Source organism: Procambarus clarkii, chromosome 40 (assembly GCF_040958095.1).
Source record: "Procambarus clarkii isolate CNS0578487 chromosome 40, FALCON_Pclarkii_2.0, whole genome shotgun sequence".
Lineage (NCBI taxonomy): Eukaryota > Metazoa > Arthropoda > Malacostraca > Decapoda > Cambaridae > Procambarus > Procambarus clarkii.
Genome location: NC_091189.1, coordinates 19,264,953 through 19,284,369, shown reverse-complemented (window position 1 = coordinate 19,284,369; position 19,417 = coordinate 19,264,953). Strand labels below are relative to the sequence as shown.

General features: G+C 41.2%; 1 protein-coding gene across 5 annotated transcripts in view; it reads left to right on the top strand.

The window, feature by feature from the left end:
* The first annotated feature begins 9,990 nt into the window (after positions 1–9,990).
* Positions 9,991–19,417, top strand: part of LOC123757941 (RAB11-binding protein RELCH homolog) — a 68,969-nt gene continuing 59,542 nt past the window's right edge. For all 5 annotated transcript variants that reach the window (XM_069338804.1, XM_069338806.1, XM_069338807.1 and 2 more), the window contains exons 1-4: positions 9,991–10,306; positions 11,476–11,637; positions 12,520–12,695; positions 18,504–18,721. In XM_069338804.1, the coding sequence (XP_069194905.1) occupies positions 10,012–10,306; positions 11,476–11,637; positions 12,520–12,695; positions 18,504–18,721 (851 nt within the window). In that variant the 5' untranslated portion in view covers positions 9,991–10,011. The remainder of the gene's footprint in view (positions 10,307–11,475; positions 11,638–12,519; positions 12,696–18,503; positions 18,722–19,417) is intronic.

Here is a 19,417-nt window from a genome sequence, read left to right as displayed (position 1 = left end):
CCATAATTGTATCCTCACATTCCTTATGTACATTCTTGTATATGCATAAATAAATAAATAAATAAATAAAGGTTCTTAGTATTACCAATGGACTGAGCAAAGTCTTGCCAGTATCTGTCCCGCGCCTCCTTCCTCACCTGACTGCATTCCCTAGCCACTTCCAACATTGTATTTTTCTCTTCATCCCTCATTCCATTTTTTATCCATTCTTTATGTGCACTCCGTAGCATTTTCTCCCACCCCTTGACTTGCTGATCATTGGAATATTTAAATTTCTTAGGTCCATGCGTCTTGCTTCCCCTGCCCCCGTTATTTTCCCTCTGTACTAATTTCTCTATGTTCTCGACCATATCCTCGTAAAAACTATCAACGCAGAGCGGCGTGTATTGTTGATACCAATCTCCCATATTTTGAATAAAATAATTTTTCATATCTTTATTAATATTTAGCCTTTTCCTTTGAAAGTGGACTTGTTTTTTCCCCAGTGGTAATTCAACGTTCAAGGCAAAGTGGTCACTAAGTAGTTCCCGAACAACCCGAGCCTCCCCCATAATCCCCTGAGAGTTTAAAATGCAGGCATAGTCAAGCCGTCCTCCCCTGATGTGAGTTGGTTCATTGTTTCCCAATAGACAGGTATCTGGATGATCTTGTAGAAACTGTAACCACTTGACCCCATTAGTACTAATGCTACCCACTGTCCCAAGGCTTGTGTGCCGAACATTAAGGTCCCCAATGACCAGTGAAGGATCAGTATAAATGCAGTCAGGTAGATAGTTGGCGTCGAAGCAGTTCCTGGATACATACAAATTAACTACAATAAATTCCCCTTCCCTTAATGATAATTTAACACACACACTCTCTATACCTTGCGTTTTTGATGGCGGTTCTACTAACTCTGCTGGTATGGAGTTCTTTACATAAATTGACGTGCCTCTGATGTTATTTGCGGCGAAGAGGTGAAACCCTTTATAACCATTTAATTTCAATAAGCCTTCATTCCTATCCCCTGTCTCCTGGAGAGCTACAACATCAATATCATTTCCCATCACATAACAATGAACATCTGTAACCCTGTTTCTTAAACCATTAACATTCCATGACAAAACTTTCAGTCTAGGGTGATCCATTATTAATCAATTCACTGCCTAAGTCATCCCCTATAAATTCACTAAATGATAGCCATACCTGGCATAACATCTCTCACCTCCTCCCAAGTTCACCAGTAAAAGCGACATTGCGATTCTCAAGAGATTTTTTCAGCCCTGAGACGTCCATTATTGGCCCAAATGATTCCTTCATTTTATGTGTAATTATAGGGTTCTTCCTTTCACTACGACTACCATCATTCACACACACTTCACTTTCTTTCATTTCAGCACTCAATATTTCATTATTGCCCTCAACCACTATATCCTGATTTTCTTTCACAGTTTTGTGAATTTCCTAGCTTGACCTCCTGAATGTTTAATTTCGCCTCGATGGACTCGATTCTCTGCCCAAGATTTTGGAGGAACTCACCAACTTTTCTTAGTTCAGCCCACACCTCCTTGGCCATATTATTATGACCCTCTTTCTGAGCCACAGTAGCCACTTCACTCACCGTTACATTGTCACTGCCGGAGTCCTGAGTGGTGGCGTGGCTGCTTGTTGCTTGAGCCTGACGAAGTAAAGGAGACTCCTTTACCCACGCATTCGTCCGGTTCACTGGTGCTGTTTGGGGCAGACTGTTTTGCTGTGCTCCCGGTGTCTGGGTAAGAGCTCTTGCTTGCTCTGTAACATTCACCGGCCGGATAACACCCATACTCGGCCTCTTGCTACACACAGCTGAGCTGGCATTGTGAACGCCTCCACAGTTGCAGCATCTGGGAACTATTTTCTCACCCAGATTAAGTCTGTTTCTACACACATTAGAGAGGTGAGACTTTCCGCAGAAACGACATCGTGGATCATTTTGACAGCTCCAGGATTTATGCCCCCATCTGCAGCATTTCAGGCATATTATGGGCTCTTCCACATACTTTGCTACATGCCTGTAGCCAGCCCCGGTGATGAACACTTTCTCGGGAACTTCACCTCTCACTAAAGCCACCACCTGACTCCTAGCTTCACCTTTAATAAGGTGACGCTTGGCCCACACAAATCGTTGGTCGTCGAGGATGAATTCGGGGTCCAGAATCGTTAAGTAAGGTCTGCACCCCTTGAGGGACTTGAAGTATGGGGAGGGGTAGAAATAGCCTAAGCTACTCTGAGATTTTTTTTAACTTGTCTCAATAAACATACTTGAACTTGAAAGAACATTATGTATTAGAGTGTCAACTTATTGATAACTATAGAAATTAGGAAATAAGTAGTGTACCACATTAAATTGTTTGGATGTGTGATAATGGTATGATAGACAGAATACTTAGGAGCTACAAGAATTTTGACCCAATGATTGTAACACTTATATGCTGTGCTTACTATATTAATCTGCAATGTTAAATGTTGTATTGTGATTTGTGTATCTGTACTCACTGAATTTGTGCGCCTCTTGAGGGACTTTAAATAGAGGGGGGGGGGGGGGGGGGGTAGAAATAGCCTAAGCTACTCTATCCCTTAATTGAGATGTATCTTTTTTCTTGTGTTAATAAACATACTTGAACATAACTTGAAGCACTGTCAGGTGTTAGATATTATTCACGGCAGTAGAATACTTGCCAAACACAATTAATAACCTTGTGTTAATTAAATTTCTTATACACGTATTTCCTACAAGTGTAAATATTATATATTAAAAAAACATAAAAATCCCAAAAACACAGCACCATTATATCCACATTATTGCACCATTACTTATATACTCAAATCTCTGAATATGTTAGATATTAAGTCACTGCACATTCTCTCATGTGTATTATACATATATAAAACGCTGAACTCTAATGCCAATCCTGACCTCAAAAGCTTCATTGAAGGTTGTAACAGAGCCCATGAGCACCATGGGCTCATGGGCTCTGAAATAAATTCAGTTTTGATATTCCAAGAGTACGACTTAATCTAACTAGAAATGCTCTACAAATCAAGGGACCCAGAAGGTGGAATGTCTTTCCCAACCATGTTAAAGACTGTACCTCTCTCAACCAGTTTAAGATAAAAACGAAGCACTACCTAATAAATTCCCTGTAACCTACCTTACCCCTCTATTGTCAACCCATGTCTGTTTTCTTAAACAACGCTGTTTGTCGACCTATTTGTATTTGTGCTGCTTTTTCAGCCATGTTACCCCCTTTTTATCTTTATTTTTATTTGTTCTCAACACATTTTATTCTTTATACTCATTTAGTATTAAGTATTAGTCATTAAAGTTTTTCCTGCTCGAAACGCTTTGCGTAATAGTGGCTTTAGGCATAGTATGTACTAGCTCTATCTATAAATCTATCAATTAAAATCTCTTGTATGTATGTACCTTACCTGAATAAACATATTATTATATTTATGCCCTACTGCTACTGGGTAGGACTGTAGTTGTACTAAGCTATGTACAAATTCAGCCTAAACTATTTAGTTAATTTCCTAGGTAGGACTTATTTCAAGTAGTCCTGTGCTAGACTGTACTGGTGTATATATATTATTTAACATTGTGCTGACCCGAGCAGGGTGGGACCTATTCTTATTAATTGTGTAATTTCTCATTATTATATTCACCTTTGAGTACTACTGAATGTCACTATACCATCGAATAGTGATTTTGATGAGCTAACCGGACGATTTCCTGAGCTAACCGGACGATTTCCTGTAGTGACATTTAAGTATTACTCAAATATTAGTTACTTATTATTAGGTAGGTAGCTAACCTCCAAACGAGGTAAATTAAAATCAGCCTAACCAAGAAATTAATCATTAGGCTATTAATTAATAACCATACCTGCTCTACATATATGAGCAAGTACCATAGCTGTCCAAGTAGCTATATAAGCCCTATAAGGCTCAAACCCAAAGCCAACATGGCTTCTCCAGAAAAAAACTGGAAGAATCTTGAAAGGTCTTCAAAGTCACTTGCCAAGACTACTCAACAAATGTGACAACTGATTAGAAACAGATCTAGTTGACGTTTTCCGGCTAGGAATTTCCACAAGACTGGCTAGCCAAAAATTTGACCAAGTAAAGGATATAATCAAGTCTTATAGACACATACTCCTTGTCAGTAATACTGACCCAGACGAATTAAGTCTGAATCTGACCTTGCCAACTATGAAGACAAAATTCAGACCAAGTTAGATCATTATTACAAAGTGATTGCAACACAAAATGTTCCTACTGGGTTGGAACACTTTTATAGTTTACCTATACCAAAGCAAGCACCCAGCTCAGATGAAATACATGAGCTACCTCAAAATGAGGAGATTCCTCTAATTAAATTAGATCCTTACACTGGATCTATAATTGTAGATAAACCTTCATTTTCTACAGTCTCATCTAACACAACTTCACGTAATGATACCTTAACAGACTCTGAACAGCTTTTTGAAAGCTCATCTATATATTCCCTGGATTCTGTGAATTCAATGCATGTGACTACTGAATTAACAAGCCTCCCACGTGAACCCAGAGAAACAAGTGAAACTGTAATTGAGGATGAAGCTGCAAGTAAAGCTGCAACCGACAGTGGAGCTGAAACAGAAGATGATGCAGCTGAAGTTGCAACAGCAGCTGAAGCTAGATTAAAAGCTGAAGCTGTATTAAACGCTAAAGCTGAAATTATAGCCGAGGCTAGGCAAGAAGCCTTAAGCAAAATTAGTGAAGGTCCTAATCACTCAAACCAGCCTCCTAGAGGTGATGCTGAACCCATTAGCATCAATCAAATCATCCAGCTCTCTCAGGCAAGTGCTGACAATGAGAAGACTACCATAAATCTCGTGCACCAACTGCTGGACTTATTTCAACCAGATCAATCAGTTGACTCCTTACAAGCTTTTAGTTTTCAGCTTGAGTCACTGTTAAGATCCTTCAGCAATGAAGTGGATCAACCCACTGCCGAGTGGATGTCTAAAATTATCATCCAGAGAAAATTGTCTGGCGAGGTGCTCAATGAATTGTATTCATACCAGAATAGTACTGTCCTGTCAATGCAGGATATATTAGCAGGTTTGCGTAATATAATCAATAATAACCAAGCAAACCAGGCACTTAATGCCTCTTCTGAATCCACAGAAACTGTACGCACATAAAGTTCCTTAATTAAAACTCCTAACGTGACACAGTCATTAGGTAATAAGGGTACTAATAATCAGTGTACTCTTAAGACCCCAAGTGCTCCCAAGAGCCTAATAATTACTCCCCAGAATAAACCAAACACTTCCACCCCAAGTTGGAAGAAACAAAACAACAAACACATGCAAGCAACAGAGCTTTCACAACCTGTAGTTGCAGTTACATCTAAACCGGTGACCCTTAAACGAGCTGTAGGTCGAGGGTTATGTTTGTTTTGCCATCAAAAACATTCTCTGTACAAATGTACAAATTACCCTAATAGAGACACACGAGTCAGACGACTCAAACAGTTACACAGATGTACTAGGTGTCTCAAAACACATAATATTAACAACTGTGAAACCCCACTGAACCCCTGCAATAGGTGTAGGTGTAGAAGGGGCAAACATCATGCTGCACTGTGGAAATTTGTCAAAACAAATTATTCAAATCCTAGAACAGGAAGTTGAGAATCTACACAAGTACAGTGCTGCAAGGTGCGAGAAGTTTACAGCGTAATATCACCAGCGTCTCAAGTGGATGCCCACTGCCCAACTTCAAGTAAAGAATAAAGGGGTCAAGATCATCAATCGTGGCCTATTTGATCAAGGGTCCCGGAAAACCATCATTACTCAGAAAGCGGCAGAGGCACTTAACTTGAAACCAATCACACAGGTAAAATAAAACCTGTCCGGGTTAATGATTAATAAAGGACCCCAAGAATATTCAGTAGTACAACTGCTCATACGTCTAGGTGGTTAAGTCAGGGCAATCCAAGCCATAGTTGTAGATCAAATACCATTTGACCTAAATATTAATTAAGGGTCTGGGGTATACAGCCAAATTCCTGCAGGAAAATTAAATTAAATTGGCTGACATCCAGTTAATGTCTGACCGCCTCAACAATGTGAATCTACTAGTAGGAGCAGATTACAACTAACAGTTTATTACTGGTCATGTTAAACAACGGGACATGAATTTGCTCCAATCTGCAGGTGGCTACTTACTCTCAGGTAAACTTTTAAACCTGAACAAGCCTATACCTACTAACAACAATGCAAATAGAAATTAATCAGCAGTAAATTAATTCTCCAGCAACAAGCCTAATGGAGAAACTCAGCTGAGTATTAAACCCATATTGAGCCTGGTACAATTAATATTTGCCGAGATGTTTTATGGCTCTCAGTGGAAAATCAGTGGTCCGCAGCCTAAACAGGTGCATGTCACAGCGACCAAGCCCCTGACCCCACCGTAGCCCCAGAATCATTCTCGACAGTAATAATTGGCCACACTCAGTCTTCCTATGCAAATTAATAAAATTAGGCTAGAGATTCTAGCACTCAGTGAATTTAGTAGTACCATGAACGGGAGTGCGGGCACTGGCGGGGATGCAGATTGGGCAGAGTACCAACAACCAAGGGAGCACGCAACGTCGCACAGTGAGGTCTCGATCCCCTGCGACGCTGGCCTCGCGGAGACGCCCGCTGTGGCAGCCACATATTTAATAAGTCAATATTGACTTATTAAATTTGCGAGAACGGGTTGGGCGCTGCAGCACCTCCTGCCCTGCAACTTACCCCCACGGCCATGAGGATGCTGCTCAACTTCCTGCAACCTTCGACTCGACGCGCCCTTCACGCCCCCCCCCTCGGTGCTGGCAAACTTCTTGCAATCTCTGCTCTCCAGGGTCTTGGCATACCACTCCCTGCATGCGTACCTCGCCGCGACCGCCTTTGTGTTCAAGCTCCACAGCAGAAAGGACCCTACCCGCGCATTCTTGGTCACGCAACCACAAAAAGGGGCTCAGCGCGCGGTGCAGGTGAGCCCCTCACTTCTGCTGCCTGTCACGAGGCACCTCCTCCACCGCCTGTTGGGGCCCTGGGCGGTGCCTGCGGCTCATCCTACGAGAAGTACTGCTATAAGACGATCTACACCTTGGCTGGTTTCAACCTGCTCAAGAGTTATCAAGGTAATCCGCCAACAGTGTTATTATCTTATATAATGCTTTATATTTATTATCTTATATAATGCTGGTATATGCTTTAATATACCTACTTATCTCTCTCATCTCATTTTTCTCTTGTAATGTATCTTTATCATTTATCAATTCTGATTGAAATTACCTACTTAAAATTATCTGCTAGATTAAGGACCTGCCCGAAACGCTGTGCGTACTAGTGGCTTTACAAGAATGTAAATACTGTACTATCCAATGTATTCTCACAAACCCAATGTACCTTCTTGTATATATATAAATAAAATAAAATAAAATAAAATAAAATCCGTATCCGCATTTACCGAGAGGTATCCCAACAGTGATGCATACCATGCTACCTCTCCATCCGATGGTAAAAATACCATCGAGACCATAAAGTCTAACAGTGAGATTTTAAAAGATCTTCCCAAATACCTAGAAAACACTAATAATAGTGCTCCTTTAATTAAATTACTATCTACGCATAAAAAACTGTTTCAAGACACTCCGCAGGAATGTAATTTAGTGCTACATGATATCCAGCTGCTTCCTGATACGATGCCCATCCGTCAACCTTACTACTGCATCAGTCTACAGAAGAGAGAAACCATGTTCGCAGAAGTAAAGTACCTGCTCAGCAATGGATTAGCTACACCTTGGGAGTCTCCTTGGGCTTCATCATGCATACTGGTTCCCAAACCATATGGCGAGGTAAGGCTGTGCACCGATTATAGGTGCTCTAACTGAGCGTGCTAAAGATATCTCAGCCTTTATCACTCCTTTTGGCCTTTTTAGGTATGAACGGTTATCTTTTGGACTTTGTAATGCCCCGGCTACTTTCCAGCGAGCTGTCAACCTCGTCATTTAAGATCTTGACAACACCTATACCTACCTGCACAACATCGTTATAGCAACCAACTCGTGGGAAGAACATTTTGACCGACTACAACGACTATTTTACAAGCTTCTCCAGGCCGGTCTCACCATTAATTTGGGCAAGTCCACATTTACCAAAGGTAAAGTACAATACCTTGGTCATGTTATAGGCAGTGGAAGCTTAGCACCTTTAGACATACATCTTCAAGCCATCCAAAAATATCCACAGCCCACTTCTCATAAACAACTTATGAGATTCTTGGGACTAGCGTCTTACTACCGTAGGTTCTGCAAGAACTTCAGCATAGTTGCCACACCTTTAATCATTCTTACCAGCCCTAAAAGGAAATACATTTGGACCAACTCACAATCCATTGCCTTCGAACAATTGAAAACTTTGCGGTGTACTAACCCTATTCTCGCCTCTCCAGATGTGAAACAACCCTTCATCCATAGGAAATGTATATGTTTATCTCTCAGAATGTTTGATAATATGTTTATTGTTTGTGATGTGTTTATATGTATGTATTAACACGATGTACTGAACGGGGTGAGAATAGCTTGAGCTACCTCATCCCTTTGTGTGTATTTTACCTCAATAAACTTATTTCAATTTCAATTTCAACTTCAACCCTACATCCTTAATGTTAATGCCAGCAGCACCGGCATTGGGGGTGTCCTGATGCAGCAAAGAGAGGGGGAAGTCCTACCAGTCAGCTACTACAGCTACACGCTGAAGCCTCACCAACAAATCAACAGCACTATAGAGAAGGAGCTACTCGCCATTGTCCTATGCTTGCAACGATATGAACCTTACCTTCAAGAACACCAACCCATCACCATCTATTCTGATCATAATCCTCTTCGTTGTCTACTACAAGCCCAATTCTCCAACCAGCGTCTACTTCGTTGGGCCTTGTACCTACAAAACTACAACGTCCAGATCTTCTACATCAGAGGATCACACAACATAGTTGCGGACGCACTATCACATGTTCATGAAGTGGAACCTTCTGCTTCCACACTTCTTCCAGCATCAACATCTCAGGCATTAGGAAAAGACTTCGGGAAGGAGCTTATTGATAACTATAGAAATAAGGAAATAAGTAGTGTACCACATCAAACTGTTTGGATGTGTGATAATGGTATGATAGACAGAATACTTAGGAGCTACAAGAATTTTGCCCCAAGAGTGGAACACTTATATGCTGTGCTTACTGTGTTAACCTGCAATGTTAAATGGGATTCTTGTATTGTGATTTGTGTATTTGTACTCACTGAATTTGTGCGCCCCTTGAGGGACTTGAAGTGGAGGGGGGTAGAAATAGCCTAAGCTACTCTATTCCTTTGAGATGTATTTTTTTTTGTCTCAGTAAACATACTTGAGCTTGAACTTGAACTACCTCCCTCACCCCACACCCCCACGACATTCCTCTTACCGACGTAGCCGCCACGAAGGCGCTAAGAAGGAAAACATTCGTAGCTAAGAAGAAAAACCTTCGTAAGTACCTTCGTGAATCTGGCCCAGTTTTTTAACATGCTTAAGTTAAGATAACTCAACTTAAATTTTATTAGTTATATTTAGTTAAGCTAACAAAATATAAAAGGTAAATTTAGTTTTTATGTATATTATTATATACTTTATACATAGTATACTGACAGAAACGCTATGCGTGCTAGTGGCTTTACAAGAATGTAATAAAAATAAAACTTGTATGTAAAAAAAAATAGTGACGTCATAATGTTGGCTTTATTTGGAATACAGGCTTATTATATTGCTAAATGTTGAGGTTGAAATCGAATTACTTGCATAAATGAAAAATAAAAGCAAGTTAGTTATATTGCATAAATTAGGTTAAGAGTTTTATGATAATACATTATAATATTTGTTTGAGTAATAGATGACGCTCGTATCCCAGTGAGTGTTTACTATGGCGGAGGCGGCGAGAGGGAGCCAGACCTCAGAGTTAGACCCTTCAGTACCAGCAACACAAGTTAGAAAACGTGAGAGACAGACGGGCGTGTCATGGGACGACGTGGCCGCCAGACTGCTGCAGGAGAAGCTGCTGCTGACGGCGCTGGAGCTGCACACGGAGCTGGTGGAGGCGGGGTGTGAACTGCCCAGACTGAGAGATTACTTCTCTAATCCTGCCAACTTTGATCATTACACGACTGTAAGACATGCTGACCTGCATTCCGTCGCCCTGCATACTGGACTCTCACTCGGTAGGTCAACTTTGATCATTACACAACTGTCAGACATGCTGACCTAACTTCTAAACTAACTTCAGGAAAACATTTTTAGCCAGAAATCCTTTGTGTAATATTGGCCTCATAGATTGTGTAACACCTGTTCCTACAATTGTACATTACTCTTATGTTCTTTGTACGTGGATTGAATTGCATTAACCTGCACTGTCGCCCTCCAACCACTTGGGGTGGACGGTAGAGCGATGGTCTCGCTTCATACAGGTCGGCGTTCAATCTCCGACCGTCCAAGTGGTTGGGCACCATTCTGTTTCCCCTGTCCCATCCCTAATCCTTATCCTGACTCCTTCCAAGTGCTATATAGTCGTAGTGGCTTGGTGCTATCGCCTGATCATTCCCTTCAGTTCCCTTCATATTGGGCTGTCACTTAGTAGGTTAGCTTTGATCACTATTCAACTTTAAAATGTGCTAACTTTCACTTGCAGGCTTGCACATTCAAAAAGGACCCCAAGAGTAGTCATACTGTACCAGTGTTTTCATTGTTAGTCTTTATACAAACCTAACTTTGGAAAAATACAAATTAGTTTTTTATACTGTGTGTGAAGTGTGTAGCAGTGATGTCATATTCTGATTGCCACTACCTGTCTCTGGAGATCTTTTTAATTTTTAAATATTTGCAAGAAGCATGCACAGAATAGTGGAAATTTTTTAATGTTCCATATTAGATGCCTTTCATATTATAATATGATAGTAGATTGCAGTAGATGTGGTGAGTTCCTAGAATTTTTTGTATTTTCTTGTATTTAATGGTCACTTTTTTGTCCTTTTGATGATATACTGTACAGTACTGTACAATTTCATACACCAGTCACTAAATGCTGTTAACACAGCACCTAGCAATGTCTCTGTAACACTCATTAAGTAAGATTTTACTCCTATACTGTACTACCATTGGTATCTTGCCTCTCAAGCTGTTGACGTTCACTCTTAAATACAATATTGTTAAATGTGGTAAGATCTTGTTGACCAGACTACACACTAGAAGTTGAAGGAACGACGACGTTTCGGTCCGTCCTGGACCATTCTCAAGTCGATTGATCATCACTCACATGATTGATCACCAATCAATCGATTGGTAAGATCTTAATTAATGTTGCTTTACTAATGAGAGATGCTTTACATTTCAGCACGCTCTTCAAGCCAAACTACTCTAGATTCTCTGGATTGGGGTCGTCTCAGCGAAGATGGAGAAAGAGCTGTGGATGAGCGCGTGGCTGTCCTTGAGTTTGAATTACGCAAGGCGCGTGAGACTATACAGGGACTGCGAACAAATCTCACACAAGCAACAGGTTCATATGAGAATGTCCTGCAAAGTTACTTTTTTTTGTGATCATGCCTTGAGAATTTGTGTACTTCTACCTTGATGTTGCTTAACTTGTTTGTAAGTTATTGCAATGCTCATTTATCTGTTATTTAGTTCTTGGTTATGCTTACTTTTAGGACCCTGCATATGTGTAGAAAGCCTATATTAGACACCCACCTGTTTCCCTGTTCTGTTGGCTACAATTGCAATTTCTTGTAACCAATGTGCAGCATTTCATTAATAAATAGATAATGTGTTAAGAGCAGTTAGAAGACTGTTCATTACAATTTGAACTAGACTATTGACCAGGTCGCTAACTAGTATTTATCAGAATGAAGCTTGATAGTTTCTTTGAGACTGAATATTGCTAGGAGGGAGTTCTTAGGGGTTTAAATGAATTTATATTTTTTAAAGATATAAGGCTAGAAAGAGAAATTTCCTATTGTCCCCATTCGTTGTTAATATCCTGACAGGGGGTGTTTGTAAGGGTCTGACTGCATCGTGGAATGAGTGTCAGTCTGGCTAATGTGGCTGTGTGTTTGTGAGTGGAGAACATTGCGTTAGGGAGCAATGAGTGAATTGCTTGGAATTTTGTTTTGACTGTAGTTTATGATTAAATGTGTAAATGAATTACATTTTTAAATGTAGTACTGTACATATATACTGTACTTTGAAAATTTCTCTACTTGGTCTTCAGTGTGTGTGTGTTGTGTGCATCATTTCCAATGCAGATGTGAAAACCATGTGCCAAGCCTTTACATCATATTATATTTTATATTTTGCCTATTAAATATCATTTCCACATTACAACGTTATAGTTTAAGTGATGTTTGAGTTGTTCAGCCATAAAAATAATGTTTAATTTCAGAATCAAAACCATCATCTTTTGAAAAGGAGGAAGCAAATAAACCGGCTATTGTAGCATCTTTATCATCCATCCGTCCACATGAGAAGAGAACGTTAAACTTCTTAATTAATGAGTTTCTTGTGACAAATTCTTACAAACTAACTGCAATCACCTTTGCTGATGAGAATGATGATCAGGTAAATATATTACAGTACTGTATTGGAACTTAAAGGCTATGCACAATAGCAAATTATGTCTTTATTAAACTAAAAAATTTGTTATTAAACAAATTGTCTTGTTAAGCAAATTTTCTTTTATTAAACTGCATATGCACTGCAATATCATTTGTCACATTAGAGAAAACTATGAAATTAACCATATAATCAATAATGCAAATACTGCACATGTTTTGAACATTACCCTTAATGGGTTCCCAGATAGTGGTCGCTAGTGCACAGTGCGAGTGCCAAGTCCTACTAAGCTCACATGAATAAGCTCAGAGGAGCTTCCATAGCATTGCTCAGAGGGGGCATTATATTTCACCAGATACTTTGTAATTATTGTCTATGCCCAATAAAAGTAACACTGGGTGCACCCTTACAAAATAAGGGTTAGACCGTATAACCATTTAGGGTTTGATGCATAACAAGTCACTGTTTTATGAGGTTCATTGATAGTGAACATTTATGCTGGGGAAATGTGATTTTTAACTAGTATGAGGTGGTGTACAAAATGGTAGATTTTTCATCTTATGTTTTTTTATGTCCTTTGTAAATTTCTTGTTACAAGGTCGTGGCCTCATATTGCCGTCCTTAACCCGGTCAACTGCGCCAGCCAACAAATATCGTTTTGAGAGTTGTCCATTTTTTTTTTAACACTTTCGCGCTCTCGGCGCTCAAAAAAAACAATACCCCAGATGCTTTCGGCACTTCGCGCGCCTACGCGGTAAGACCGAAAAAGTGTACACTCTTTTGACTGTCCTGACAATAATTGAAGGCGCACGTATTTAAATTTGGTATCACTGTGTTCGCAATGAAATTGTCTATAAGAGCATACCTATAAAATGCCGCCCAAACATAAGGAGTATCAACACCAAATAAAAAACTATGCAGATCACTCGCCGAGAGCGCCAAACAGCAACAAAATGTTTCCACTCTCTTAATGGTTGCGAAGCCTACAGTTGTCCTACATCGCTAATTTTGGTATCATTGGAATCGCAATAAAATTCTCTACACGGACATATGCATATGAATGTTTAATATAGGTAATTGCCCACCCGCAAGAGTGTGTGAAGTGGAGAGTAGTTAGCCGCGAAAACACAGGGGGGAAATCATGCTTGGAAAGTTTATATGTTTCCTGACCCTACTTTTCTATGTACGTATTTCTTTTTTATACCAATGTGTTCGCAATAAAATTTTCTATAAGATGAACTGTATAACATTTGTACAAAGCATGTGTAAGAGAAGCGCCAAATATAGAACCACGTCGCTCAGTATGCGTTCGCGGCAGAAACGAACGCATTGTTTTCGTTCGTTTGATGTTTGTCATGTTTATACTTGTTGAAACATTTTATAATTTGTATGACAGTGATCGCAGTAAAATTCCCTACACAGACATATACATAACACATACAAATATTTCCCACGTGTTGGATATATCATCGGCTAAAGGGAACCCACTGCCACACGCTCGCCACACCCCCAAACATACTTTGTGTATTTTTTTTTTTACTCATAGAAGTTTATGTGATATAATATTCACTCTGGTACCAAAAAATTTGCAAATAAATTCTCTACAAAACAAAAGTATCCCCATCCATTTCGGTTAAAAAATGGAATTTATAGAAATATTTTTTCGATGGACAAGAAAAGTAGGCTGTTATGCGGAATCGTAAGAAAAAACGGCGACGAGTTATCTCTAATCTAAAGCGCGAAAGTGTTAATTAGGCTATATTTTAATGTTTTCATTACTAATTAGGTTTTGAAATGAAAATAGTTTAGTTTGGAAACATTTTGACATTAACTTTACCTGGACATTTATAAAAACAACAAAAATATGTCTTTAACAATTGCACTTTGAAGTTTTTGCCAAAAAAGGTGTGCAGTGCAGTTGTTAAAATACAGTACTTTAGCCTTTTTGGTAATAAGAAATATTTTGTCATTTTATAATGCAGCTTTATTCAGTTCATTATTGTACTTGAAATATTCTTCAGTTTAAAATTTATTGCACAAGTAAATGTACACTATTTAGTGATGATGACTGCAGATGAATCTCTATTATCTGCTACTGTCTAAACCTTGATACAGAAATATATTTACCTCTATTTTTAGTTGCATATAGAATTTATTGAATTCAAATAGAGAAGTAGTGTCTACCATTATTCAGTTATTGTACCCCATAGTATTACCTACAAAATGATTAAAAGACAAGAGAGTATTATTCACAATATAATCAACTTACTGTAAGTTGTGCATGCATTCTTTACAATGTGAGAAAAGCTAGGGTTGTATGCCAGACTGCAAAAAGATACAGAGTTTGATAAAACAAGACAAAATTACAAACTCTGGAATTGGCATAATAGAGATTAACCCCTAAGCTGCTCTGGGCTATTTGGCATTCAACACCCATAGGCACATAAAAATTAAAAAAAAAATTGTCTTGTAAAAGTGTTCGTTTGTGTTCCTTGATCACAGGAAAAATAATAAAAAAATTATAGGTGGCATACTTTGGCCGCAATAGGGCGGGGAAGTCTGACAAAAAAGAGGCGTTGACAGAGCAATCGTCGGTGGTGGTCTGCTCCGCCCGAGCTGTCAGGCGGGAGTTGCCACAAAGACATTACCTAATTTTTCAATGTCTGATTGATTTTTTGGGGGGAGCCCTGTCGGCTCCCCGGACCTATCCAGGCTGAATGGATATGTATAACTTTCTGGCATCAAAGTGCTAGGAGTTCTTGCCTACCGGGGACCACGAGCCAGAACCTGGCCCCCTCAGAGAGGCACGAGGAGCAATGGCCTATAGAAACCCCTTTGTGGTTGGGAGCATTCTATGTCTGCCATCAACCGGGATAGGCACCCAGAAAGGTAGGCTCCCCAAAACAAACCCCTATTCTGGTGAAAATATTGCTACCGAAAGCCGAACGAGTGGACAGAACTCCCCCAAATAAAATTATCAAACTAGTATGACGTCATCACGTCGCCTCGCCACCGTCTGCGCAACCCCCCTCCCCTCCCCGGGAGGGGAAAGGGGGAGCCCCAGACCCTCCGTGCCAGCGGTCCAACTGGCAGTTCTTGGCTGATGGAATTACTGGCTGGTCGAGTGCCTCTGGCTTCGGTTTTTGTTTCAGTTCTGTGCCTTGTGGTGTGGACTATCTCTACTGGTGGGGTGTGAGCCAGGAGTGAGATTCCACGGTACTCGGGCTGCATGTGCCTAGGGCTCTCTTCCCTAGGTTCCCTGTAAGTACTGCCCTTGGGGCTTGGGGCCACCTTCCACAAGTCACCTTGGGTTCTACCTCCGCTGTGTCCTTTACTGCTCGGTACTGGGCCGCCCTTTGAGTCGGCTGGGGATTTGTTGCCTTGGTTTGTCTCTGGGTAGGTGGTAGTTTTCGTCACTGGTAGGGGTGCGGGGTACCTCACAGCTAGTTTTCACCAATAACAGCGGCCGGCTCTGTTCCGCCTGGGTACGTTGTCCTCTTGCGGGGTTTTTCTTTTCCTTTTGTTTTTGCCTGGTGGGGGGGGGGGTTCTGCCTTTATGGTCCCCTTTACTGTTCTAGGTGTTTTTATTTTGATATTTTCTGTTGGTAGTACTTTCCTATATCTAAACTTAGATGTAGGTATGTTTCTTGACTCGATTGTGTTGTGGCACGGTCGTGTCTCTGCTCTGCAGGTAAGATTGTCCTGTCTGGCGCCTCTGTCGGCCAGGTGCTGGTTCTCGACTTTTGGCAGGGGGGCTTGCCTAGTTGTGCTTGTGGGGGTTGAGCTCTCGCTCTTTGGCCCCACCTCTCTCCTATTGGTTGATGGTTGTGCAGTTTCCAGAGCCTATTGGGCTGTGTCTTATCTACGTTTGTTCCTGTGAGTGGAGTCTGCCTCCACCACGTCACTTCCTAGTGCTTTCCGCTTCCTATCTCCTCTGACATTGATCAGGTTCTTTTTCATGTCTGTGGCTTATTTGGGTACTCGGCTTCCTCCTGTGTCCCCTTGTGCATGTGCCACCCTTGGTCACTGCTTCATCCTTGTTTACTCTGTCACTTTCCCGCTTGGCGGGGTTGTGTCGATGGCTCCTAACAGGAATGTTAGGTGTTGAGTTGTGTTTGGTCATCTTACGTGTGTCGTCAGTGACTTTCCTTTGTCTGTGTATCTTGTTCTTTGTTGTCCTGTGGGGCTCTGCCCCACATTTCAGTGCTTTTGGTTTTGTTTGTCGGCACCTGGGTCTTTTTCCCTATCAGGACACTCATTCCTTGCCTATCTCCTGTGCCTGGCTGTACCCTGATATCCATGATGTCCCTCGGGTATGTGCGCCCTCCTCTACACGTTTTGTGGTTGGTCGTGTGCATTGCATTCCCGGCCGCTCCTTCGTCCGTACTTGTGGTTTTCTTTGCCTATTTTCGTTTTTCCTCCTCCTATGCTATACTTGCCTGTGTATCTAGGTCGGTGCTTGTTGCCTATCCTGATGTTGGGTGCTCGGGTGGGCTTCTGTCCATGTTCAGTTCCCTGCTTATGGACTACACCGGTGTTCCGTTTTGGTACTGAGTTCCTACACTTTTTCTTTGTACCTTCCTGCAGACTTCGGTGTTGCACTGTCTGTGGGGAGTTGTTGACTTTTGGTCCACTGCTACTGTCTTCCTGGTTCCTTTTCTTGGAACAGGTAGCTGGGGTTCCGGTCCTGGCTCCGGTTTTTCTTTGTTCCTTTCCTGGAATGTGTGTGTTTGCTTTCCTGTGGTTCACGTCCTGCGTAGTTCTCCTCATGGATGCCTGTATACCTACGCCTCCTGTTCAGGGGTTCGGGTCTGCAAGTTTTTTGTTTCCTCTGTGGGGTTGGTTTTTTAGGTTAGGGCGCGTGGCATCCGCCTCACGGATCCTTCCCTATTTTCCTTATCTGTGGTGAGGTAGCTCCGAGGAGCTGACGGGGCTTCCCCCAGAAAACCAGTGTTGAATGTAATGAACATCCAGCCTAAGAACTGCCAGTTGGATCACTGGCTTGGAGGGTCTGGGGCTCCTCCTTCCCCTTCCCGGGAAGGGGGGGGGGTTGCACAAACAGTGGCACGGCGACATAATGACGTCATGCTAGTTTGATAATTTTGTTGGGGAGTTCTGTCCACTCGTTTGGCTTTCGGTAGCAATTTTTCACCAGAAAAGGGGTTTGTTTTGGAGCGCCTCCCTTTCAGGATGCTTATCCTGGTCGATGGCAGACATAGAATGCTTCCAACCACAAGGGGGTTTCTATAGGCCATTGCTCCTCATGCCTCTCTGAGGGGGCCCAGGTTCTGGCACGTGGTCCCCGGTAGGCAAGAACTCCTAGCACTTTGATGCCAGAAAGTTATACATACCCATTCAGCCTGGATAGCTCCGGGGAGCCTCCAGGACTCGCCCAGAAAATGGAGTTTTATTACATTCAACACTGGTTTTTTACATTTTTAGGCGATGCTGTGGTCACAAGCTGAACAGCAGTGCTGTGAGCTCATGCTGCATGCGCCAGCCTTGGTGGCTCACTCAGTACTGAGGCTTTCACACCCGGGAATGTTGCCCATGATTTAAAAAAAAAAAATGGTGTCTGTTTACAAGAGCCCTGAGGAAGGTGATGTGAACCCCGTGTAGCTGTGGGTCGTTTAAATCTTGCGCAGTACTCCAAAACGTCATGTGAAGGGGTGCGCACTTTCTCGTCAATTACTCAACACGTCATATGAAGTGTTGCGCAGTTTAAGGGTTAATGTGTGTGAATTCATATATTATGTCAAAACTAAGCCATAGTTTATATTTGTGATGTATTTCAACAAGTAGTCTTATCATCAGGATTTTGAGCATTGGGATGATGTGGGACTGAATACTGGTCGGCCGCCAAACTTGGTGCAACTGCTTAGAGAAGGCGGCCACTCTACAACTCGGCTCATCTCGTGTTCTTCCCAGACAGAGGGTAGCTCACAAACACAGATCACTCGGCTGGAGGAGCAGATAAAAAGGTTACAAGAAGAGCTAAATGAAGCAAAGAGTAATTTTGATGCTCAAGAGAGGTAAAAGATATAATTTCATATTTCAGCTTGTTGGAAAATATTTTACAGCCACTATAGTGTATTACCTGTCATTATGTTTATGCAACATATTTCTCCATGCTTCTTCTTATCCTTTCCTCTTATGCTTATTCATATGGTTCCTCATCCACATGATCTCTCACCCTCTCACCCTATAAAAATCTTATTCTGAGCCTTTTCTTATTTTAACCACTGTGCTGCGCCGAGTTTATTGTGAAATTCCCCCAGTGCGCATGAAATAAAGTGTTCCCCCCAAAAAAAATTTTCTTCGTAAAATGATAAAGTCCCTTCCCTGAACATGTCTATGTAAAAATAAATACCAAATTCCACTTACTTTGGCTGTGAGGACGTGGACAAGGTGCGCTGTGACGTCATCAGGGTCTGGTCGCCCGGCCCAGACACGGTCGCGCGGGCCATTCAAGCACCGGGTGTTGCCACAAATATATTTTCAATTATTTGTTCTACGTATTTCCAATGCGTTTTTTTTTTTTTTTTTTTTTTTTTTTTTTTTTTTTTTTATCGTATATGATGCATATTTGTGTCCTTTACAATATGTATACAGTAGAACGTGCATAATGTTCCATGGAACTGTGATACATGTGTCGGTAAAGTGTCCACGATAAATGTTTATTGTCGCAATATTACTTGTTAAAAATTCACTAAAATTACAATATTTAC